The following is a 24,845-nucleotide window of genomic DNA, read 5'->3' as shown; positions in this document are numbered from 1 at the left end:
CGCTGCAGTCGGGTGCTGTGCACATTCTAAGAACAGGCAGATATAGACGTACAATTAAAGATGGCTGGCTACAGCTACCACCATCTGGGAGAACACAGTATAAATATAGCATTGGGAATGTCTATTTAGCATAGTAAAATGTTAGTGTTTTTCACTGAAATAACAAAACTGTGTATTTACTCAGAATGTGTATTTATACTGGTCACAGGGAAACAATCCACTATGGCTTTCTGTTCTATATTCCAAAATGTCTCAAATGAAAGCCCACCATACCCCTGGGCTTTTCCTATGTCAAGTATAAAATCAAGCTGAAACCTTTCTGAAGCTTTATGTAATATGTCCACCACTATTTAGACTCCTTATTAAGACAGTGAGGAATTTTCATTAAGCCCCAATTTGTAGCTGCCACTCTGGAAAAAGAAACCATGAACATCCATCCACTCACTGGTCTGTGCTGCGTTATATAACCACACCACCTTACATAAGCCTGACCCTCAACACAAAGTATTAAACGGGGTGGGTTTGCTCTGGGGAGTGTCTGCTTTTAATTGGACGAGCGTGTTCACTAGTTCTACACATTTGCCAAATGAAGAAAGTTACCCTTAAGTCTTTTGTTTGTGGACCTGCTTCAGGATTCCCTGAAGCCCACCGCTTTGCCCCATTCAAGCCCCACGCTCTGTTCTGCCAAGGGCAGTCGTTTGTTTTCTACTTACTGCTCCTTCCAAAGATCATCACTAATGACCCACTTCTTGCCTATTATTAAAAAATTAGAGCAATATGAAACAAAGCGACTTGACCAAACTGTACTTAGGGGATAGCTAAAGTAATTTTCATTTCATGAGCTATTACTGTCAGCCTCACAAAACTTTGGGATTCGGTGAAATCAGACGGTTGTCACCAAACTACAAAAGAAGAGGGAACCTCATGGGGTACTCTAATTTAAAGGAACGTGGTTCCTGGCACTCTAGTGATTGGACACATGACAGTGAGTTGTCAGTCTGTAGGTCAGGACCCTCAAATAGTATTAATCCAGTTGATTATCGCTTTCTTTCCACACCTCCCATCTTGAGCACCTCTCTATGCAGAGGCCATTTATGATGTGGCTATAAACAGGCCTATTTTAAAACATATTTAAACAGAAGACAGAGGTGTCAAGAATGTTTATACCTTCTGGTTTCATTATCTCCTTTGCAGAAAAACCAGAAATTACTTTATGCTGAATTAACTGAAAGCCTGCACTCAGCAGTAGCAAAGCAACGTTTTGACACCCACAAAGAATGGGGTAGTGTAGTGACAGACTGCGAGTCAGTTAAGGCAGGAAGTCAAGAAAGGGATCCAACCATCTGGAGATGACAGACCCATCCTGTTTAATTTCAATAGCACGGGGCTTAGACCCAGTGTCCACTATGATCCATGTATACTTCCTTAATTGTTAACGTGATGTGCCAGGCCCTATGAAGCTGGTGATCACTTAAACCCACTCCTCCCTCACCCTCTACCACAGGAGAGGAAGGCCAACTTCCCGAGCCAAGTCTCATTTTCTGGACTGTTTTATGTACGCAATTCTAAGTGGTAAAAGTATAGTAACTCAGAACACACACAGGAGAAGGGCAGCTCCTTCTAGATCACAACCCAGGAACAGAAGAGGTAATGTTTCCTTTAAAAGTCCCGAGTGTATTTGTGGTTCCCAGATTTTATGCACCTAAAATGCTACATGCATATAGGACATACAAGTAGACACTGTCTATGGCAACAAGGAGGAGTGACGGAGTGGGGGAGGTGAGGAAGAGGAAGGGGATATGTTTAATATACAATATTTCATTTTTTTTTTTTGGTTTTTTCGAGACAGGGTTTCTCTGTGTAGCTTTGCGCCTTTCCTGGGACTCACTTGGTAGCCCAGGCAGGCCTCGAACTCACAGAGATCCGCCTGGCTCTGCCTCCCGAGTGCTGGGATTAAAGGCGTGCGCCACCACCGCCCGGCTTAATATACAATATATACTTGGATGAAAATTTAAAAAAACTAACACAGCAGCAGTGTAGTGGAATGGAGTGGATCTGGTCCTTCAGAGAAACTCACTTTAAACTTAAAAAGAGACTGAATTAAGTATTTGGCTGTTTCTAAGATGAACTTTTTTTATGATAAATAATAAATCATAAGGAAAAAGTAATTATAACTTACACAAAATTGCATAGGTAATTGTTATTGCAACTGTGTTTCTTTTTGTGTGGGGGTAAATTATGACCCCTTTAGGTTTTCAAATAGATTTCTCCAGAAAATTCAAAGTCAAGTTACTATATTTTCTTTAGAAAAAGGGAAAATAAAAATCCAACACCCCTCTGAGGTAGAAGCAGGCAGATCTGTTCGAGGCCACCTTGGTCTATAGCAAGTTCTAGGCCAGCTAGGCCTACAATAGTGAGACCCTGCCTAAAAACAATCCCCACCCCACAGCTTTGCTGGTATTTAAACATTTACATAAGTGGACATTATAATTTCAAAGCAAAAGACACGGAGTAGGAAAAAGGTTAATACGCACAAGTCTCTGTATGGGACAAGAATCCCGGAGAGTCTGAAACGTCTGGGAGAAAAATTCCACATGCAAGACAGACATCCAAAATGGCTCAACATAATTTATTTTTTTATGTTAAAATGTACAGAGTTCTTTTGAAAGTACTTGCTAGAAAGGGGGAAAAAGATATTACATACAAGGAGAGGAAGGGAGGCTACCTGGCCAGGAGCGCATGACATGGAGAAATACAAAAGCATCTAGGCATCCCTCCCCTCGCTTACAGTCACCAGGAACAAAGTACAAAGAGGTTACAAAACAGGAAAAGCAAATATAAACAGACAGGAATAGACTTAGTTTGTACATGCGGCTTTTAGAGGCATCTGGAGCTCTATTCACACTCTCTAGAGATCTCTTTAAAGAGAATTTTTATCTTTCTTAAAATAGTTTTTAATATTCTACAACAAAGATAAAAAATTTTAAAGATGGAATGAAATGAAAAAGCTCTTATTTTAAAAGGCATCAAAGTCACTAACAAGTGAGTTTTTAAATTTCTTTTTTTAGAAGATTACCCAAGTTATCTTGCTAAAAATACATTTTTTTTAAAACAGAAGTGAAAAAATGACAGGTACCAATATTACCGTGTTGGATAATTTCTTTTATAATATAGAAAAGAACATATTTTTCTACAATAGTTCTACAGTCACAAAGAGGTTTGTGGAAAAGGGAGCTGCCTGATTGAATTTAGAAAGAAAGAAAAAAACCAAACATCGGCAAACCAACGGAAACTGAATTCACGGCCCTCATTTCAACAGCTTCTCCTTCTGCCTTGACCCCCCCTCCTCCCGAACAGACCTCCCTTCCCCCCTCCCGTCCCTGCCCCATCCCATCAGGAAGCAATGACACAGCTGGAGATGTCGGAGGGCGGCACAGTGCACATTCTACAGAGATGACTGGGAACTGGAACAGTATATACAGAGAAACCGGGTCCTACGCAGCCTTGCACATGCTCAGAGCTGATAGCGTACAGTGTGGAATTCTGCTTTTCTATCTAACACACTTAATTGAGAAAGCCAATTAAGGTATATAAAAAAGCCCAACAAACCTGTGCATTTGAAAAAAATGTAATGCCTAATCAGTACTTTAAAAATTTATCTATATAAAATGTACAAATAAAGGAGAGAATTTATGCTTACAGGTATTTCTTTAAGCATTATGTCCTCCTTTTGGATATTTGACTGCACATACCAAGTGGTATAATAGTTTCCATCTTCTAATGATGGAATATATAATGTATATATATAATTATAATTATATATATAGTTTTTTCTTTTTTTTTCTTTTTTTTCTTTTTTTTTCTTTTTTTTTTTTTTAACCTATCCCTGGAGCAAGTGAGAAGAGAATGGGCGAAGTAGTTAAAGGACACGTGAGCATCCTGAAGCCCTGCTGCCCAGATGTGCCTACTATGCTGGTGGTGAGGCTCTCCTTGCTGGGAACTCACAGGAGAGCGGCTAGTGCACACTGGTTCATGGGGATGGGCTCAGGATCTCAAGACAAAACAAAAACGAGAGGTATGCATCATTTCTGCAGCTATAAAAGTCACACCATCATCTCCCTTTGGACTCATTCTGCACCAGGTATTTTCCTAAATCACTGATACTACAGTCATTCCTGGAAACTGTATGGATAAAATGTGATAGGCAAATCACAGGGGCTTGCTCTGAGGGTTACAAGAGTCAAAGGCGCAAGCACAAGACCCTTAGTCCACATTTCCAAGTACATACTAAACACAAGAGGTGCTGGAGTGTGCATGTTATGGCTGACTCACCAGGTAGTAAAAACCAAGAGACTCATGCCCTCTTTTTGATTGGTAACTGACCATTGTATCCTCCAAAGGCTGGAGTAGGATTGCAAACAGCTTTCCTCTGAGATTCTGCTGTTAAGTGAGACTTACAGTATTTTTGTGTCTCTGAGTGCTGAGTGGGAATATTAAAAAAAAAAAAAAGAATTATGTTACACTTGATTCAAGAAAAACAGGTATTCCAATGAAGTCTACCTAGAAACACTCTCGGGGAAAGGTTTCCAGAGGTGTGTGTTTGTATAGGGAGGGGAGGGAATTTTACAAGGAGAAGCACTGCCTGCCTCACTTTATTAGTAATAATAATAACAATAACATTAAGTTTAAGGAGCTTGGGCTGTTCTCCCTGTCCCCACCCCAGTCTCCCCTAAGTAAGTGCCTCCTGCTGGAATGAAGTGGGAAATGAAAGGGTGGGTTGAGGAAAAGGGCCTGGGTGACCCTTGAGATGTATCTCTAACATTTAAAAACGACAACATCAGGGGCTGCAGACAGTGAGGGGACATACACTGTAAATAAAATAAACTCACGCTTACATAAATTCTGTCCATGTGGTATATAAACAAAGTAAGGCTCCTTTTAATTATGAAAAGATTTTGTGCATGTTTCCCCTACCCAAATCCATTTTTAGATGAGTTCTACTGTAAAATGTTCAAGACTGTGAAGAAAACAAAAACCTAAAACAACGTTGAACCCCCAAAAAGAGATCAGGTTTTCTAAAAACAAAACAGTAATAATAATAATAAACCAAAGAAAAATTCCTCTAACTCTACAGTAATATTTTAACTGGAAAAAAGGTCCATGTTTTTCTCTGGTTTGTCAGTATAAAAAGTTCCTTTATTTATATATACTTAAGCTTTTAACTGCAAGTCCATCTCGCTCATCTTCTCATGTAAGGTCCATTAAGTGACTGCTTGGGCACACCAGCAGCATTCATGTAGCTATGATGGGAGGGGCCAGTGTACATCATGTTTCCATGAGGGTTTGGCTGCATAGGCTGCTGGGTATAGGCCTGGCTCCCCATCATTCCCATCTGCATCTGCATAGGATACTGTGCTGTCTGGTTCATGTAGGCAGGGTTACTATGGTAACTGCTGTTCATCATGGGCTGTGTCATTCGATAGCTGTTCATGGCATTCAACGTGTTCATATTCATGGAATTGACATTATAGGCTGGAGTGGGCATCAAATTAACCCCCATATTCATGCCACGCTGAACAGCCAATGCACGAGGGCCAGCCTGCATGGCAACTGCTGGCGGGCTGCGACCATATAGCTGTTGTTGGTGTGCAGTTGCAGAGGGTAAAGGTGCAGACTTGGAGCGGATAGAAATGTGCCCCTTGACTGGCATCTGCCCTTGCAACCTCTGAGTGTGAGGAATGCCAATGTTAGTGGCAGACATGTTGCACTGTAGCAGAGGCGATGTGAGGTTCATAGTAGTAGACGCCAAGTTTGGGGGTGGAGTCATAGTGGCTTGTGCTTGAGGGGTCCCAGCTAAGGGATGAGATGGAGCTAACTGAGCCAGTCCAGTATTAGAGAGAGAAACACTGGTTGCATAGGAAGTCACAGCCGGAGAGTGACTGTAAGGCATGGCATGAGGGTCCATAATGGTGTTAGTCAGCTGCTGCAACTTGGCTAGACTGAAGGTGGCTGATGGTTGAGAGTAGCTGCCAGCACCAAAATCCCCCGGAATCCTCTCGTAGATACTGATGTTCCCAGTGCTTCCAGACTCTGGTATCTCCATAATCATTGGAGCTGCAGTGAAGCTGTTGTTCATACTGCACTGTGACAGAGGAGGCTGTTGCTGGGGTGGGGGTGGGGGCTGGGGCTGCTGCTGTGGTGGTGGGGGCTGCTGCTGCTGCTGCTGCGGCTGTGGTGGGGGAGGCTGTGGTGCTGGTTGTTGTTGCTGCTGCTGCTGCTGCTGTGGTGGCGGTGGCGGCGGCGGTGGTGGCGGTGGCTGCTGGTTACTGGGAGGCCTTTCCACCACACAAGTCTGAGGTGACTTGATATTGCAGTTGGTAGCAGGCTGGACACTGTTTTGTTGCAGCATGCTACAGCTGTTGCCCATGTTTGCCATTTGCTGAGTAACAACACAACTGTTCTGGGTGAGGCTGCTTGAAGATGACAAGCCACCATAGGAGCAGCTGCTCTGAGAGGAGTTATTCCCACAGATGCTGCTGCCCATGGTGGAATCGTAACTGCTTGGGTTCTCATAGTTCTCTGTGGTGCTCTCGATGCTGCCCAGGTCACTGAAGCCACTGTCCACCACCTGCTGAGAGTGGTCTGATACGGAAGGCACATCCATCATGGGGCTGGTCTCCATGTTCTGCATAGAGGGTGCGGACAGCGAGCCTTGCTCTGGGCTGATCTGTGTGTAGCCACTCTCCAGGGCAGGCACGCTGGGGCTGCTGACTGACCGAACTGACTGACTAGGATGAGACGGAATGGAGGATATTGGGCTATTATGCTCGGAAACGTGGCAGTCTTCGACCATTGACATCTGAGGGTCCTCGTCAGTGTGAGTGTAACTCTGCAGAGTCTGGCAGGCTGCGAGAGTCTCCTCACAGTCCTGGTAGGCTCCTTCATGCTCACTGCTTTCTTCTTGAGTCAAGGACTGCACTGCCTGCACAGTCTCCAGGTCCAGTTCACTGTGTGGGATCTCTTCCTCCTCTTTTAGCTCAATTAATTCTTCTTTAGTGTTTGAGTCTTCCTCATGGTCCTCCTCAGACCCTGGCATGGTCTCTGATACCACAGATGCCTCATGGGAAGGCTGTTCCTCTTCAGAATCCGGTTCAGTTTCATCCTTCTCCTTTACATTCCCCCTACTGTCCTGCATGTTTGCATCTAAAAAAGACTCCTGAATGCCAGGCTCCTCCTTGTGCTCCTCGCTGGCTGGCTGCTCCTCTGGCTCTTTTGTCTTGAGAGAGTCTAGATGGCCATCATCCTCATCATCAGCATCGTGGTCTTCATTCTCGTTCGCCTCTGCAGTCACTTCATCGTCTTCCTCTTGCTCCTGTTCTTCCAACTCCTGAGGCTCCTCCTCTGATTGCCTCTGCTCTTCCAAGGGCTTCTCATCTTCCTCCTCGGCCTCGGGTTCTTTGGGTTCGGCCTCGGGGCTGTTGCTGCTGTCCACTGGGGACATGGCTCTAACGTCGCCGCTGGTCGTATCCTCCTCCTCCTCCTCCTCCTCGGCGGCTTCTGTGTGCACCTCCTCCTTTCTTTCTTCCGACAAGGGCAGGTCCTCCTTTACCTCAACGGTTTCTTCATTTTCTTGAGTTCTGGGTTTACGTCCCGGTTTAATGGGAACTATGGGCTCAATTATGCACTCTTGCGTAGAAACTGCTATGATTTCCTGATTCAATTTAAATCCTGGTTTTCGTCCAGGTCTTTTCTTCCAGTGGACAGGTTTTCGGCTCTTGCCTTTGGGCCATCCCTTTTTCTTTTTCATGGGTGTAGAGGTATCTGGCTCAAGTGAAGAAGCACTGTTCACGTCACATTTCCGCAAGAGAGAGACTGGCTTCAGGATAGGAGTGTCTGTATGGGAAAGATAGGAGATAAGACAGGTTACAAGACAAGGATTTCTCTGAGACCAACATGTACAAGAGAACAATCTAAGGAATAAAGCTTCATTCATGACCCATAAAGCTGCACAATGAACTGGCAAAACAATGGAACGATTATGGGCAACACGATTTGACCACCTACAAGTTAATAGCAGTTTGAGGCCAAACTCTATGAAGAGACACATAACCAACAGCAGGAGTGTCAACTCTAAGGGAAAAATCAGCTGCTTCTGTTTGCTTTTCTGTTACCTCTTTGTTGTTTTGTTTTGTTTTGTTTAGTCTCTACAAATTCATTACTTGAAGTGGGATCATAAGTCAATTCCTGTAAAGCACAACTGAGCCATCCCCTGTAAACAATTGTTAGTCGATGTGTTTATATGGGAACATGTAGTGCTAAACAAGTAAGAAAAAGTCAAAGTGCCAATAATATTTAGAGGGAATAAATTCAGCATTGGCATTACTTTTTCCAAATTGTGGCAAAATATATGTAAGATAGAATTTTAATCCTTTTAAAGTGGAGTCCAGTGGCATTAAATACATTCTCAATTACTACTAATTTTTAAAGACATCAGCATTGAGGGAGAGTCAAAGGTGTGTTTGTGGTAGAACTGGGAAGTCAACAAAGGCAATAGCTGTATGAGAGAAAACTGTCAAGGTCACAGGAGCTTACACGTGGGACGCCATTACTGTGACACAGCATCAGGTGCCAGTCCACACCAAAACAAGACAAAAAAAGGGGAGTCTCCTAGATATACATCAATATGTAAGAGTAAAACTCTGGATTATGATTATAACAAGCAAAGACTTTAATGATGACTACATTAAAAGCACATATCATATTATAAGCCTTAAAATAAGAAAAATGTGCTGGGTATGGTGTGGATTTCAACACTTAGGAGGCTAAGGCAAGTGGGTCACAAATTTGAGGTCAGCATGGTCTTCCTATCTAGACTGTGTCACACACACACTCCTAACTTTTTCATCTTCTCCTGCCACATGCACACTCACATGCACGCACATGCATACACACATACACATACCATATATACATACACTCACACAAGTATACACACATGAACATACACACATACACGCGCACACATACACACATATGCACATGCATACACATATACATTCATGCATACATACATACCACACACCACAAAGGACTTTTTTTGTTTGGCGTGTTTTTGGTTCTAGGGACTGAATTCAGGGCCCATCATCACCAAGCTACATCTGTCAGAAAAATCCAAGTTCTATCTACTAGGTTTCAAGTCAAGATTTCAAGAAAATAAAATAAAAAGTTCCACTAACTAAAGCAAAAGATAAATTAAAAGCAACGGTGAGCACCTAGATTTCTTCAAATTCACCTGTGAAAATAAAAAGCTCAGATGGAGGCCGTTCATAGCAGGTAACAATACAGTGTAGGCAACACAACCCTTCATAAAACTAGGTTAGGATGCCAAAGTCCAGTTTCTTCCTGCCTCGTATCACGTGAGCCTCAGCTGCTGTCTATCTGAATGTGAAGTAAAGTCCTTTAAGAGTAAATGACTGGAAGCTGAGCTACAGCATGTAAGTTAGCCTGTTCTGCTGTTGCTGCCACTTAGGAGAGATGCACAGCTGGCTGCTGGGTTGTGCACCTGTGACCCCAAACGGAACAGGCTGAGGCAGGCCAGACCTCTGTACAGCAAGTGTCTTAAATAACAAAACAACAAAAAGAAATAGACTACTGAGTAAGACACATCAGAGGCTGGATTCGGAAGGTTCCTGAACAGAGGACAGAAGTTCCCACTCATGTTCAGAGCACCTCCTTAGCATTCATTCTTTAGCAGAGGTGACTTAGCAACTGTCTTAAGCACTCAGCATGCAGAATGAGCAAAACAGACTAACAACAGAGACCACACAGCCTAGTAACCACCTTTAACTGAAGAGTCAGATAAAATCCTAGACAATATTGGGCAAAAAGAACTTCCGACGGTAGGATTTCCTGCAGAGCCAAGAACAGCTCCAGATTAAAGAAACAAATGCAGAAATGGATATGGATCTATCCCATGCAACCCGCAGGGGTCCCTGCCCTTCCCCCTTCCTGCCGAGTGAGTCATCTTCATTTCCCACCCTTTGTCAGGGCTGTAGCCGTCCTGCTGTCTACTGAAAGACTCGGGAGACCCCTGTAAGTGAGCTCTATAAACATACCGTCCACATCATCTGACTCCTCTTCTTCCTCCTCATCTTTAGATGGCCTCTTAGAGGACTGACACCTAAGGACGTCCTGTGAGGACAAGCGATGGAAGTACCCTCTGGGGAAGAGCTCGTTCTCGTCCTCATCCTCCTCTTCTTCATCAATCTCAAACGTAGGCTCCAGTCTCGGCATTGGTCTCTCAGAGTCAGAGTCTTCAAACGGTTCATCTAAAACCTCAGTGGTCTCAGAAATAGTTTCTGTGACTACACTGCTATTGTGGTGTTTCCGCTTGCGGACTCTTCTTCTTCGGTGAAGAATTGGTTTCTATTTAGTAAAGAAAGCAAGTATTTTACTTACAGTAATAAACACTTTCTTCTGCTATACCATATTGAAAACGAAGATGAAGTGTGCTGAAAGGTATTTTCCTAAAGATATAATGAAGTATTAAGGACACAAAGATGTGGGTCAGTAAGATGGCTCCGGAGGCAAAGGTGCTTGCTGGCAAACTGGGCAACCTGACGACCTGGGTTCAATGCTCAGATCCCATGGTAAAGGGGGGAACTACATCCTCAGGGTTGTCCTCTGACCTCTCCACACCTGCTATGGCACAAGCCCACACTCACATCCACACACACACTCACAAAGAGACTTCAGATGTTAAACACAACTTTATGATATAAAAAGCAAGTGTGTCCAAAGAGTAGACGTTGTTAGTGCACTGTTACTAGTTCAGTTACATTGCACACTCTAAGGAGTCATCTGCTTCAACACTGAAGTATCTCAGATGCAACTCCCTTAACTTTTGTTCAGGAGCAAAAGGAAGAGAAACACTGCATCTCAAATGCCCCATGCAGTCAGCAGATCAATAAATCTGCATGCCCTGTGAGGAAACCAGTTCAAGCGGGGCACAGAAATGCAGAGCAGAAATGTGTTCAAAGGCACTGTATGGAGCATGGCACATCTTTATACTGGGCTGATCTAAGAGCTGACATTACTCAGTGATGTCACCAAGTAATAGACAATAATCCAGGGATGACTGAATCAAATCCTCATTCCACAGAGACTAGAAAAGCTAGTGCTTACTCAGGTTCATACATCTAAGCATTGTTGTAAAACAACCTATTGGGTCTCTTTTAAGTGAATTTCGAGAATGTCTAAGTACTCTGCATACAATTTCATTGGCTGTTACAATATTTGTTTTCCACACAAGAAAATAGCATATTTGTTTTATGACATAAATAGTAAAGATAAGCCCTAGGATGGCAAAGATATATTCTTTATAATCATGCAATCAACAGTAGAGATAATCAGTTTAGTTTTTCTCTACTTCAAAATCTACTGAGAATTTTCTTTTTTTTTTTTCTTTTTTTTTTTTTGGTTTTTCGAGACAGGGTTTCTCTGTGTAGCTTTGCGCCTTTCCTGGAACTCACTTGGTAGCCCAGGCTGGCCTCGAACTCACAGAGATCCGCCTGGCTCTGTCTCCCGAGTGCTGGGATTAAAGGCGTGCACCACCACCACCCGGCGAGAATTTTCAAGTTACATTTAAAATGGCTCTGCTCCTTAGAGAAGAGCTCATTCTATAGCTGAGGCAAGGAATATCCAAGATAAATTTGGAATATCTTGTAGTGTCAGAAAGGGCTTCAAACAAAGCAAACCTCCGTGACAATGATACTAGGAGTATACACAAAACTAAGGAAGCTCCAAATGGCCAGTGCTGGTGGGAGGAGCTAAGACCTAAGTTTCAAACAGTGTTATAAACTGGAGTATCAGGTCCTTACTGATAAAAGAGAGCAGGAAAGACACACCTCTAATCTATACAGACACTCTGCTCTTAGAATAAGTAGCCACACACATCTTTTTTTTTTTCTTTTAAAAAATATGGAACGCCTCACGAATTTGCGTGTCATCCTTGCGCAGGGGCCATGCTAATCTTCTCTGTATCGTTCCAATTTTAGTGTACGTGCTGCCGAAGCGAGCACGCCACACACATCTTAAGTAGGATTTGCATACAATGTCTCCACTATCGTATGAAAAGGAGGGAAAAATAACAACAGCAGAGAAACCCAATAGGGTTGACATCAACAAAATGTCTGATATATTAACTGATTCACTGCACATACTATATTGTATAACATCTGTTATATATTGTGATGAGAACAGTGCTTCTTTGCCTTCCTCTCAATACATTACCTCATTCTAACTAATGAGGGAAAATGTATAAAATACTTGACCTCACAACTTTCAAGGCCGTATCAAACAAGCGAAGTCTGAGAAACTCACAACCCAGAAGAACCTGGAGAGAACACTAACTGTGACATGGAATGCTGGATGGGATCCTAACCAGAAAAAGGCCATTTAGACAAAATAGAAACCTGAAAAAAGTATGGTCTCTATTAACTAATATACGTGTTGTAGATCACGAACTCACAAATGTGCATGGCAGAGGGACTGGGTTTGGGGCATATGGGAACTCTGCGTATTGTCTTTGCAATAATGGTGTAAATCTAAAAAACACCGTCCCTAAAGGTTTTCCTTGAAAGAGCATTACTACAGAAAAGAATGATTTCATGGCTTTGGGTGAGAGCTGACTCTCATGGCTAGAATGTAGCAGCCTGCATTCTGACTGGCTTGGGCAATGTGGAGGTGCACACCACAGCCTGGGATATGTCTGGCAAAGAGTAGCCAGTGCCCTCCTACCAGGAACTTGACTTTCCACGACTTCAGTTATTTGCTTTCCAGAGTCTCAAGTTTCAAGCTTATAAACTAACCCACATGAACCTGGGTACGCTCCATTTCAGAACTACAGGACAGAGCAGACCTACATGACTCGTCACAGCTACAAGAGGACAAGACAGAGAGATGAGTCACCTTTCTTTTCAGTGTGGGCTTTGTGAGAATTGGTGGCGAGTTTGAGCGGGGACTGTCCGGCTCTTCCTCCTCCTCACTACTCTCACTGAAGCCTCTGAAGACAGCCCTGTCCCCGTCACTGTAGCAGCATGGCAGTCTGTCACTTCCTTCTGGCACTCTGCACTTGAGGGTCTCAGGGCTTTTCTTCAGCTGTCCTCGCCACAGCTCAACACTCTCACTCAGTCTCCCCTTGGCCAGGTCAGCTTTCCCGTCTGGCTGCCCTTGAGACACTGCTGACTGTTCTTCAATTTCAGGGTACTGCTCTTGGGAGGGTTCTGATTTTTCCTCACATTCTCCATATGGTTCCTGAGGAGTTGATAACGTCTCATCCACAAGCACTTTGGAATCTTGATCACCAAAACGTTCCTGGGTCTTTCTGTTCTTCCTCCCACAGCGGCCCCTCCGAAGGGGTTGGCTATTGGCAGGAAGACTGTCCCGGGGAACGGCCTGTTTGCTCAAACGTGAAGAACTGGCCAGTTCCTTAACTTCTGGTTTCTTTTCACTTTCTATTAAAGAGGAAGAATCTTGATCTTTGTTCTCCCGAGACACAGACTTCCCCACCTAATTAAGGAAAACAAAACAAAACAAACAAAACCAACCCTGGTTAACTTTTCAGTCTGTTTGGTTGAGATAAGGAAACAGAACTTTAGGAAGAAAATTATTAAATATTGAATAGTTGCCATGAATGTTTTCTCCTTGCTGGGCACTTTTTAAAATGTATTTCTATGTGTGATTAGTTTAATTCTCACAATAAACAATTAAGTATTATGATACTATCCTGTAAATGAAGTAACTGAGGCACAAATCCAAAACATCTGACTCTAGGTCTTGTGCTCATAACCACTATGAAATATCACCTTTGATATCAAAGTCAGTGTTTGTGGTCTATGGATAGAAGATGAAATTAAACATTTTCTAGAAATGAAAATTGATGCACAAGGAAGAACAGGCTAGCACAGTGGTTCCCACCCTTCCTGATGCTGTGACCCTTTAATACAGCTCCTCATGCTGTGGCGACCCCCAACCACAAAGCTATTTTCATTGCTACTCCACAACTGTCATTTTGCTACTGTTATAAATAGCAATGTGAAGATCTGTGTTTTCTGACGGTCTTAGGTGACTCCTGTGAAATGGTCTTTCAACACCTCAGGGGTCATGCATGACCACTGGGCTGTAAGAACATAGGCAAGAATTAGACATTTGAGAAATATGGAATTTTTACATTTTTTTCTGGAATATTTAATTTAAATTAAAATGCAATAAAGTAGATGAAATTTCTCTCTCTCTCTCTCTCTCTCTCATCAAAGGAGGACATAAAGGATAAAAGCACTACTTAAAAAACGAGTGCTAGCCGGGCGGTGGTGGCGCACGCCTTTAATCCCAGCACTTGGGAGGCAGAGCCAGGCGGATCTCTGTGAGTTCGAGGCCAGCCTGGGCTACCAAGTGAGTCCCAGGAAAGGCGCAAAGATACACAGAGAAACCCTGTCTCGAAAAAGAAAAAAAAAAAAAAAAAAAGAGTGCTAAAGGAGAACCCAAACAAGTTACGTGTCACCTGAAGAAGAGGACTGCAACTACATACCACATACAGTCCATCACTAATGCTCTGAAGTCATCTACACAGTCAGTGAGACTCTAGTGTTCTACTGAAAACACGGGCACGCTTATAATATCCCTTAATGTTCTCCTTTAAGGAAAATGTGTTTTTATTTCATTTTAACAGCTGTCATATTCAGACTCAATTCAGATTCTTCAGTTATTATATAGCTTAAAATGTGGCTCTTACTGGTACTTGGGTAAATATTAGTCATAATTAACACATTGCCAGAAACCTAATAGTTTTCTAATGGTCTAAACCTTATTAAAAAAATGTACCTGGGCGGTGGTGGCGCACGCCTTTAATCCCAGCACTCGGGAGGCAGAGGCAGGCGAATCTTTGTGAGTTCGAGGCCAGCCTGGTCTACAGAGCGAGATCCAGGAAAGGAGCAAAGCTACACAGAGAAACCCTGTCTGGGGGGGGGGGGGGGGGGGGGGACGACAACGTAAATAAGAGCAAATATTCCAGAAATTTCTACTATGAAAATAAAACACTAAAATGCTGATGTGACTATTTGTGTCCATGTTTGCATGTGTGCATGTATGTACAAGTTCACACTCACTGTGGATGTGCATACGGAGAGGAGAGGACAACTTTGGATAGCCTCCCTAAGGAATGCCATCTTCCTATTTTTTTAAAAAAAGATTTATTTTTATGTGTACGAGTGTCTGAGGAGGCCAGAAGAGGGTGTTGGCGCCCCTACACTGGAATTACAGATGGCTGTGAGCTGCCAGGCATATCATAGGAATTGAACCTGGGTCCTCTGCAAAAGCAGCAAGTGCTCTAAATTACTGAGCCACCTCTTCAGCCCTTCTACCTTATTTTATGAGACAGGGTCTCTCTGAGACTTGAGACCTGCCAAGGCTGGCCAGTTCGCGTGAGGGGTTCCCCCATCTCCACCTCCCCAGCACTGGCTTACAAGTGTGCACCACTGTGCCCAGGTTCTCAAGATGGGTTCCAGGGGGTCAAACCAGGTCCCCTAACAACTACGCATCTATCTCCCCAGTCCTCTAGTAAGGACATTTGTTGGAAAGGCATCATAATATACACTACAAATATTCATAAAAGCCGTAACAAACCAGATCATACCCTTACAGTGGTCTCTAATTCTCTTTCTTGGTCTTGGGGTTCTTCTTTGTCTCCTTCATCAGCCTCCTCCTCCTCCTCTTCCTCTGAGACAACGGAGTTGGAGACTATGACTGGAGTCCAGCGTAAGCATTCTGGATCTACATCTACAGGTCGAAGATTTAGCTGAAGCTTTGCCATATGATCCTGGATAAGTTTTTCCCGGCGGATAATCACAAATCTACAACCAGAGAAAAGTTTATAGCAATCAACAATGTAACATGAAAAGATAATGAACAGTGAGACACAACTCAAAGACCCTAGAGATGACAGCTTCAAAAATAGCTGTTACAGCCGGGCAGTGGTGGCGCACGCCTTTAATCCCAGCACTCGGGAGACAGAGGCAGGCGGATCTCTGTGAGTTCGAGGCCAGCCTGGTCTACAGAGCGAGATCCAAGACAGGCTCCAAAGTTACACAAAGAAACCCTGTCTCGAAAAACAAAACAAAAAAAGTCTGTTGGAAAGATAAAACATCACTGAGCAGTAGTGGCACATGCCTTTAATCCCAGCACTTGGGAGGCAGGTGGATCTCTGTGAGTTTGAGGCCAGTCTGGTCTACAAAGTGTGTTCGAGGACATCCAGGGCTGTTACAGAGAAATCCTGTCTCAAAAAAACAAAACAAACAAACAAACAAAAAACAACAAACAAACAAAAAAAAAAAGAAAGAAAGAAAGAAAGAAAAGATGAAACCTGTAACTGTGTCAGCCTGTGAGTTAGGTAAGAAAGGTAAGTGGGGCACACTCCACACTACAGGCTGACTCACACTGGCTTGCTCACTAACTCAGACCTCACCATACTTTCCCTTGCTCATCTGACACCTTTTCCTAGTTTCCATTTTTATTCAGCTCAAATATTTTTTCCCTTGTGACCTGACCATTTTAAGCAAAAGTAAATTCTGTCCTTCCCTTTAATATATATTTCACTTAGTGGCATTTACATGGGCAGTTAATGAAGTAAAATGAACATATTTTACTTAATGATATTATTTTTAGAGCTGTTATTTCACATTGGGGGAGAGGAAGCTCCCAATACTAGAAGATAAACAATTCAGTGGCTTAGGTGCCAACTTTACAGACTAGAAAAAGTCTATGTGTTCATCAGACCCAATCACCACACAAAGCGGTGATTCAGCAGCACATGTACTATTGAAGTGAATTACATCAGGATTCGGCTGTCTGATCCCAAACTTACATCATCACCTTTTCCTTAACTAGCAGCTCCTTTGTCAACTTAATCCCATTTCCAAGGTATACAAAGGGGTGTGACAGACACTCACTGGTCACTGCGGAAGTCCAGCATTCGCAGGTGGTGGAGTGTGGAAGTAATGTCTTGAGGACAGACCCCAGTCAACTTGCTTAGCTTCTTAATGCTTATTTGTTTATCGTTTTGGTGATAAAGGCACTCCAATATTACACTTTTCCAGTAAGCCATGTAGGAAAGACGACCTAGATCTGACAGTGGTTTCTCAGGGGACCCTGCTTGGCCTTCACGCTTCGATAACAAATAACCTGGGGAGCCCGAATTACAAACATGTCAGAGACCTTAAAAACATCAATGTTCCTTTATACAATCAATCAACCCAAGTACTATCATCAATGTTAATTTCAAAGGCAAATACCTTCCAAAAATAGAGAATAAACCTTTAAAACTATTTTAAAACAATTTGCAGGGGAAGGTTATATGTTTATATACTGAACACTGAATAATATTTTCTCTACGGTCAATATGTCACCTTGTTAAAATACGAAAACTGCTAAAGACAAAAGTCTCTCTACAAGCTGCACTAGTAAGACTAAAGCAACAATGCTGTTTAATTTCCATGTATTACTAGGGGAGATGGGGGTGGGGGGGCCTTTGTTTTATTTGGACCACTAGAGGGCGATACTCTATGTGACCTGAGAAGGAAACAGGGGTGCCTTGGTTTTGTGCAATCCTGTTAAGACTGTGGCTCCTTCCGTGAAGGTACTGCTGGTCATTTCTCCCCTCCCCTCCCCTTGGGAAGGAAGCATGAGTGTACCCCTGGGAGCATGCTATGACATTACTCTTTCCTCCAGTTTAGTGTATAGCTTTCAAGAACTGGAATAAAGAGAAGGGGCAAAAGTTTTCAGAGAAAAATCATTGAAAACAGAAATAGTAGAAAAGTAGCTTTTGTCATTATGGAATATTTAATATCAGTCTAAGGATGGTAATCTAGAAAAATACATTACACTAGAAAAAGTTAAAATACACAGTCATCATACTTGTTTACATGCCTCAAAATATGAGTTAATCTAAGTATACTTCCCTAACCTTGTTCATTTGAGATAAGGTCTTTCTTATGTAGGCAGGTGTGGAATTTGGGAGTCAACCTTCTAAGTATTGTGACTACATGGATGCAACACCCATGCCCACCTCCACACACACAAATTAGTCAGTATGGTCAAAAGCCAAGTAAACCAAGTTTAAATGGCCCAGATAAGAATTAGTTTGTCAGTCGGGCGGTGGTGGCGCATGCCTTTAATCCCAGCACTCAGGAGGCAGAGGCAGGCAGATCTCTGTGAATTTGAGGCCAGCCTGAGCTACAAAGTGAGTTCCAGGAAAAGCTCCAAAGCTACACAAGGGAAACCCTGTCTTGAAAAACCAAAAAAAGAATTAGTTTCTCAGGACTACAATCAAAACCTTTAAGTTTGGCCAAGCACATGCCTTTAATTCCAGTATTTGGGAGGAGCCAGAGGCAGGCAGATCTTTGTATGTTCCAGGCCAGCCAGGGAGTCATAGTGGGACCCTGACTCAAAATAACAAAATAAACACTCAATATCCTTAATCTGATCCATTATTTCTACATAGGCTCTTTTCAATATTTTCTAAAATTATCACTGTGAAACAGAATGTACATTTCACCATTCTCTCTTTAGGACTGTTGGCTTTGACTTTTTAACTCAGATGAAATTATTTCCTGTAACATTCACTTTTAGGGCATTTAAAGCTGGGCCATGTACTTTTTAACATTAGGTAGAACTGTAACTAAACACACACGCATTTCCTCAGATGATGGGGTAATGGAAAGAGGCAGTGCTGCACCTCCTTCTGAACATCTGTTTAGTAGTTATGCAAAGTTTCCAACACTGCTGTGGATTAGTGCTGCTGCATATAACTAAGTCCTACTGGAAATCAACAGCTGCACATTAAAGACATTTACTGCTGATCTCATAAAAACTGCATCAAACAAATCTTGTTCACACTTCTATATGTATGTGTTTGTGTGTGTGGAGCAGATGCATGTGCCATAGCATGCATGTGGAGGTCAGAGAGCAACTCGCAGAGGGTGCTCTCTTTTCCATCATGTGTGATACAGGGATCAAGCTCAAGTCATTTGGTCTGGCAGCAAGTGCTTTTACTCACTGAGCCATTTCGCTGGCCCCAACAAAACTGTATCTGGTATTAGTTATTAAAAAAATGATTTTGTGCTAAGCCAAAAGAAAAAAGGGCCATGGCTTTAAGTTTAAGAAGCCCACACAACAATAGGATGAGAAATGGCAAGATGGCTCAGCAGGTAAAGGTGTCCACTGCCAAGGTGATGACTTGAGTTCAATCTTCAGGACCCACAGGTGGGAGGGAAAAACCAAGTCCTGCAAGCTGTCCTCTGAGTTCCACATGCATACTGGGGACATAACAAATGTTTAAAGCTGTCCTCTGAGTTCCACATGCATACTGGGGACATAACAAATGTTTAAAACAGAGAAACAAAGAAATGTAAGAAACCTACAAATCTTTAAATATATACACCCAACAACTCCACAGGAAGAAAGAATGAGAAAATATGTTAATACAATCCTTACTGAAATCGATGAGAAATCTGCCGTAGCCCTTACGTTGGTATTGGGGAAGAATCATTATACAAGAGACATTGTATTTCTGTTGGCAATGCTTTTCCTGGTGGAGAAAACAGAAGCCAAGTTTTAGAACAATAGATGGGTAAAGCTGAATAGTAGTGCTAATCATTAATAAACAAAACACTACCAGCCAAAACCAGTCATGGTCCTTAGGGAATAGCAATGCATATCAAGAAAATACCTCTGGGAGAAGGCAGGGCAACGTTCATCACTACCACAGATGCAAAGCAACCATCTCAGGAAGGTAGTAACATAAAACACAATGATGCCATCCAATACTACCAGCCACTAAAAACCAAAGTACTGATGCCCAAGGTCAGCAAAGGAACCTGAGCTCCCAGGAATCGGCAGCACCTTGTTGGCAGCTCCACCCCAGTGAAATATTCTAGGCAGCTCCTGCACTGCTAGAAAGGCCAGGCTACCATGGATTGTATACTTAACTGTATGTAAAATATTCCTAAATGTGGGGCACAAATACAGGTTCATAAAATAGCTAATACATTTCCAATCTTATTTAACTAAGAAGGTAGCCCCAAAGACCTCTTATAAACTAGGATATTCCAGTAATCTGTTTTGTACACTTAAAACAGAGACTTGCTTCTGAATACATCTGTCATACAGTTTGACTAGAAACTGTATTTCCATGTCTAAAAATCCACTTAGAGTATTTCTGTTGCTAATGAGCTTCAAGAGGTAATGATGGTGTTTACTTCACAAGCTCTGTCTCTTAGCATCATGGGATTAGAGCTCAGGTTAGAGATTTTCCTCTTGAGTATACCAGTAGTTCTTTTTTCCTAAGAGAATAGTCTGCTGAATGTTACCAGGCATCATCTAGCAGTTGATAAGTTTCTCAATGCTCCTTCTATTTCCTTTCTGAAAAAGCTAAAAGGTACCCCAAGATTTTATATTCTGTTGTCCCTTCCTGAGAATCAGCAGAGATCGTCCCAAATTTCTAGGTGAATTCAAACTATTTAAAATGACACACTTACTTTAGAAAAGTAGCCAACAAGGTGGCAGCCCTTGACGTCATTCTGTGTTAGAACATAGAAAAGAAATGGCTCCACGTCATAATAGAGTGTTTTGTGGTCAAGAAACAACTTTGCCAAGAGACACAGATTTTGACAATAAATGGTACTCACATTCCCATCAACCTAAAGGAAAAAAACAAACAAAACAAAAAAGTGGTGAGGAAAATGTCCTTTGGTTTTAGAGTTACACACATCAGCAACACACATCACTCGGTACCCTTGGTCTAGCCTAAGTGATCAGAACACACGGCCTAAATGCTACCCTTTGAAATGGCAGTATGACAATATTTGCTGTTCAAAGATGACCAAATAAATAAGATCTTAAACCTCAACAAAACATGAATAGGTAAGGAGGTGAGAACCTAGATTTGAAATGGCATTTTTGCTTTTCTAAAAAAATTAACTTCAGGGATACTTCAGATGGCAAGTTTCATTTTCAGATGGCAAGCTTCATTTTCAAAAGTAATTAACAAACAATCTAAATGTAATCTCTTCTAAAATGTACTTACTAGGTAAAATATAATGAGACTGAGATCCTGGCGGCAGCCTGATACAGTGCTGTCTGCCCACCATGATCTGGCACAGCCCCAGACAGAATTACAGAGGGAGTGCTAGTGACTGCCACTCAGAAGTGCCAGGCAGTGTGTCTTAGGTGAGCACCTGGCAAAGGAGCCTCAAGGGGGCTGAGACCAGCACACACTCTGTCCATCCCAATATCCCTGCGCTTGTCTATGAAAATGCTGACGGACCCCCACACTAGTTATCTCAAGACAGTGCCACACTGACTGCACTCTAGGTGAGCTGCCTTACTATGACTTTCTATAGAACACATACCTATTATACGGAAAGGTCAAGAAGCAATTGGCTGCTGAGTACCTTCAAGCAATACTGTATAGTACATTTGACACTTCTGATGCCCAGGTGACATGCTCCCCTCTACTGATGAACTAAATGGGTCATCAAGTGAGAGAGACGGAGATGCAGAGCATCTGAAAATCTATCACTACATTAATTAACAGGACCCAATATACAAGTACTCAAAACTTAGCTCTCAACCATACAACTGTGGACCAAGAACTTAAAGACCACTGTTAATGATAACACAGAATCACAGACACAGTGTAACTCATACCATCATCCTATCAACCCACTACAATTTACTAATGCTACTAAACACACTTCCAGAAGACGGTCTTTTTGAATAACAGAAACACTTTAGTAACTGTTGTTTTTGTTTTGCTTTTATCCCCCGCCCCCCCAGACTAGCTCAGGTTGTCCTGGAACTCACTGTGTAGCCCAGGCTGGCCTCAAATTCATGGCAACCCTCCTGCCTCAGCCTTCTGCGATTATAGGCATAAGCCAATATTCCTGGTTTACAAATCCTTTCTAAATGCTCTATTTCACAGATCTATTTTTATCACATCCGTAGCACAATGTAAAATTGGCTGGCATTTTGTCAAATGGAATCTTAAAAATTTTAATTAGCAGTATTTTTCCCTTTTAGTGATACATAATATAGTAAGCTACATTATGCCTGACATTTTTGAGTCAATGAAATTAGAGTAATTTATTGTAAGGTCAAGCTTGTGGACTTGGTGCCATCTGAACTGGCCTAGTTCTGCTTCTCACATTCATGAATTGTCTGACTTCGGAGTGAATGAACAACAGGTCACAGAGAGCACTGGTTTTGAAATGGTCAGGAAGACAGGTACTAGACAGCTACCTTACCTCAAAGACAGAAATATTATTCTTTCGGTAAATTTCATTGGCAGGAGGATGGAACCAACCACATTTCTTCATGTGTTGCTGTAGAATAGTTCTACTTTTCATATATTTTAGACAGAACTCACAAAGATACAATTTAGGCAGCCTGCAAATGATAATTAAAATAGGGCTTTATATTGTGTAGATCTTCAAATCTCCATGACTCTCAGCTTCTGCTGTGTCTCACTACCACCATGTTACAGAGTGGGAAGGAGAGGCGCTGGTGAGACCGGTCAGTGGTCAAAGGCACCTGCTGCTAACCCTGACAATCGGGGGGGGGGGGGGGGGGGGATATTCCCCAGACAGACAGACATGGTGGAAGGAAGAAATGACTCCCACAAGTTGTCCTCTGATTTCTGTATGCCACCCCCAAAATAAAAAAGAATTAACTTAAAAAAAGGTGGTAAGAATGGAGCATTATCTCTAGGGGAGGGGAGGCACCCCGAACTTTAGATAGCAGCGTGGCACCAGGGCGAACGTGAGAATCAAGACACCTAGTTCAGTGAGCTTCCGAGTAGATTACAAATTCCCTAGCTTTTTACATCAATCAACAGACCTGAAAAAACTCACATTAGTTATCCCTGAACAATCTCCAATAGGCAGAATAAATATATAGATTCATAATTCCTTCCTTATTTATTTCTTCATTCATGTTTTAGATTTCAGTAAATAAGCTCTTGAATACTTACCAGGTATCAGACTCTGTACTAGAGACATATAAGTGTATATGTAGTACTGGGCAAATGGACATGAAGTGTACACTGTAAAAACATACTTTGTGAGTGCTTTTAACTATGAAACTATAATACTGAGTATGTTTCGGGAAGTAAAGCTCTACTGTATACATGTCCTTTCTGCCCCTAAAGCTCTGCTTTTTTCCTTCCATAGTTTAAACAACAACAAAAACAAATAACATTGTATGAAACTCTGTTAATCAAAAGTTTATTATCCTGGGCAGGGCATGGTGACATATGTATTTAATCCAAGCACTCCAGAGGCAGAGGTAGGCAGATCTCTTGAGTTCAAGGCCAGCGAGGACTATATATCACGTGAGAGCCTGTCTATTTAAAAATAAACGAATAAATGAAATGAATGAATGAAAAAAAATCACTCTGGGCTGGCAAGATAGATAGATAGCTGTACAATCCTGATGACCTGAGTCAGTCTCTGGAAAACAAAAAGTGGGGTGCTGCGTGAGGGGTGTTGGATAGTTAGCTCAGAGGCAGAGCACTCCCAAGTGCAAGGTGGCCTTGGGTTATGTTTCTAGCTTTAAAAATAAAAATAAAAAGACAAAAGCCAGGTGTGGTGGTCCACACCTTTAATCCCAGCACTTGGACGGCAGAGGCAGATGGATCTCTGCCTCTGCGTTCTAGGCCAGACAAGGCTACACAGTGAGAACCTGTCTGAAACAAAACAAAACAAACAAAAAACAAAGACAAAAAAAAAAAAAATCACAACATCAGGATGTGATAGCTTGCATTGGTAATCCCAGCATTCCTATGGCAAGACAGGAGAATTGCCCAGGAACTTTTGGGTTGGCTAGCCTGAAGTAAGAGCCAGCAGCAGAAATGAGACCCTACCTCAACAAGGTGGAAGCACGCGCGCGCGCACACACACACACACACACACACACACACACACACACACACACTTAAATTTTAAAAAGGCTACAAAAGTATTACTCAGCAAGTAAAATTAAGGCTTAAAATTATTTTCAGGTATTTTCATCTCAGTTGCTAACTTACATTAATTGACTAGCCTTGCAGCTATAATAGTAGTTTATGTTTTAAAAGAAGTCTGATAATAGTTAAATGCTTTGGCCCATTCATAATGTATACAAGGGGCCAAGCAGGAACATCACAAATTAGCAAAATGTAAAAAAAGGACCAGAGATATACCACATCAAATATTTCTTAAATTAAAGAGGAAGGCAGGTCACACATGCTACATGGAGTATGACTCAACAATCGGTTTACAGCTATGTGATTCAGAGTGTGCTCACATCCTATTTCAGCCATCTATATATAAACTATATTGCCCGAATATGCTTGCTGGACCACGTCTGCAAAAGAAGATAGAAATCTTCACCCCACAGAGTTACACCAGAGATGCTTAGTTAGTTATCAAGCTCAAAAGATGACAGTTACCCATGCTATAATTTATAGCAGTAATTTTTACTTTCTTTTCTTCCATTTTACCTCCTTATTTAGTAGCCAAGGCCCTAAAGACTGTGTTTAGCTTCTTTTTCAGTAATGGAGATTATGCAAATCTGGTTCAAGCAGTAATCTCATAGTCTATGCCTCAAATCAAGACAGGAAGAGAATCAAAAGGCAGTGGAATTTCTTAAGCTACTTTCTTACATGGGAATTGGCCTTATTAAGACCTCAAGGTGACCTCACAGCAAAAAGAGTATCATGAAGCTAATCTCTGAGTGGAGGCCACCCAGGTGTCAGG

General features: G+C 42.2%; 1 protein-coding gene and 1 non-coding gene across 5 annotated transcripts in view; both read right to left on the bottom strand.

Moving 5' to 3' along the window:
* Positions 1-2,608: 2,608 nt before the first annotated feature.
* Positions 2,609-24,845, bottom strand: part of Kat6a (lysine acetyltransferase 6A) — an 86,542-nt gene continuing 64,305 nt past the window's right edge. For 3 of the 4 annotated variants that reach the window (XM_052751832.1, XM_052751834.1, XM_052751835.1), the window contains 8 exons: positions 22,356-22,497; positions 20,589-20,750; positions 19,546-19,639; positions 17,004-17,235; positions 15,692-15,908; positions 12,970-13,569; positions 10,116-10,425; positions 2,609-7,893 (listed from right to left, as the gene is read on the bottom strand). In XM_052751832.1, the coding sequence (XP_052607792.1) occupies positions 5,240-7,893; positions 10,116-10,425; positions 12,970-13,569; positions 15,692-15,908; positions 17,004-17,235; positions 19,546-19,639; positions 20,589-20,750; positions 22,356-22,497 (4,411 nt within the window). In that variant the 3' untranslated portion in view covers positions 2,609-5,239. The remainder of the gene's footprint in view (positions 7,894-10,115; positions 10,426-12,969; positions 13,570-15,691; positions 15,909-17,003; positions 17,236-19,545; positions 19,640-20,588; positions 20,751-22,355; positions 22,498-24,845) is intronic. The other variant, XM_052751833.1, reaches the window with a different exon arrangement.
* On the bottom strand, positions 11,974-12,080 carry LOC128119506 (U6 spliceosomal RNA). The gene has a single exon (XR_008221542.1). It is a non-coding gene; the product is annotated as a U6 spliceosomal RNA (small nuclear RNA).

The sequence above is a fragment of the Peromyscus californicus genome, unplaced genomic scaffold (genome assembly GCF_007827085.1).
Source record: "Peromyscus californicus insignis strain IS unplaced genomic scaffold, ASM782708v3 Scaffold_23__1_contigs__length_62951481, whole genome shotgun sequence".
NCBI lineage: Eukaryota > Metazoa > Chordata > Mammalia > Rodentia > Cricetidae > Peromyscus > Peromyscus californicus.
This window is presented reverse-complemented; position numbering and strand designations above follow the sequence as displayed.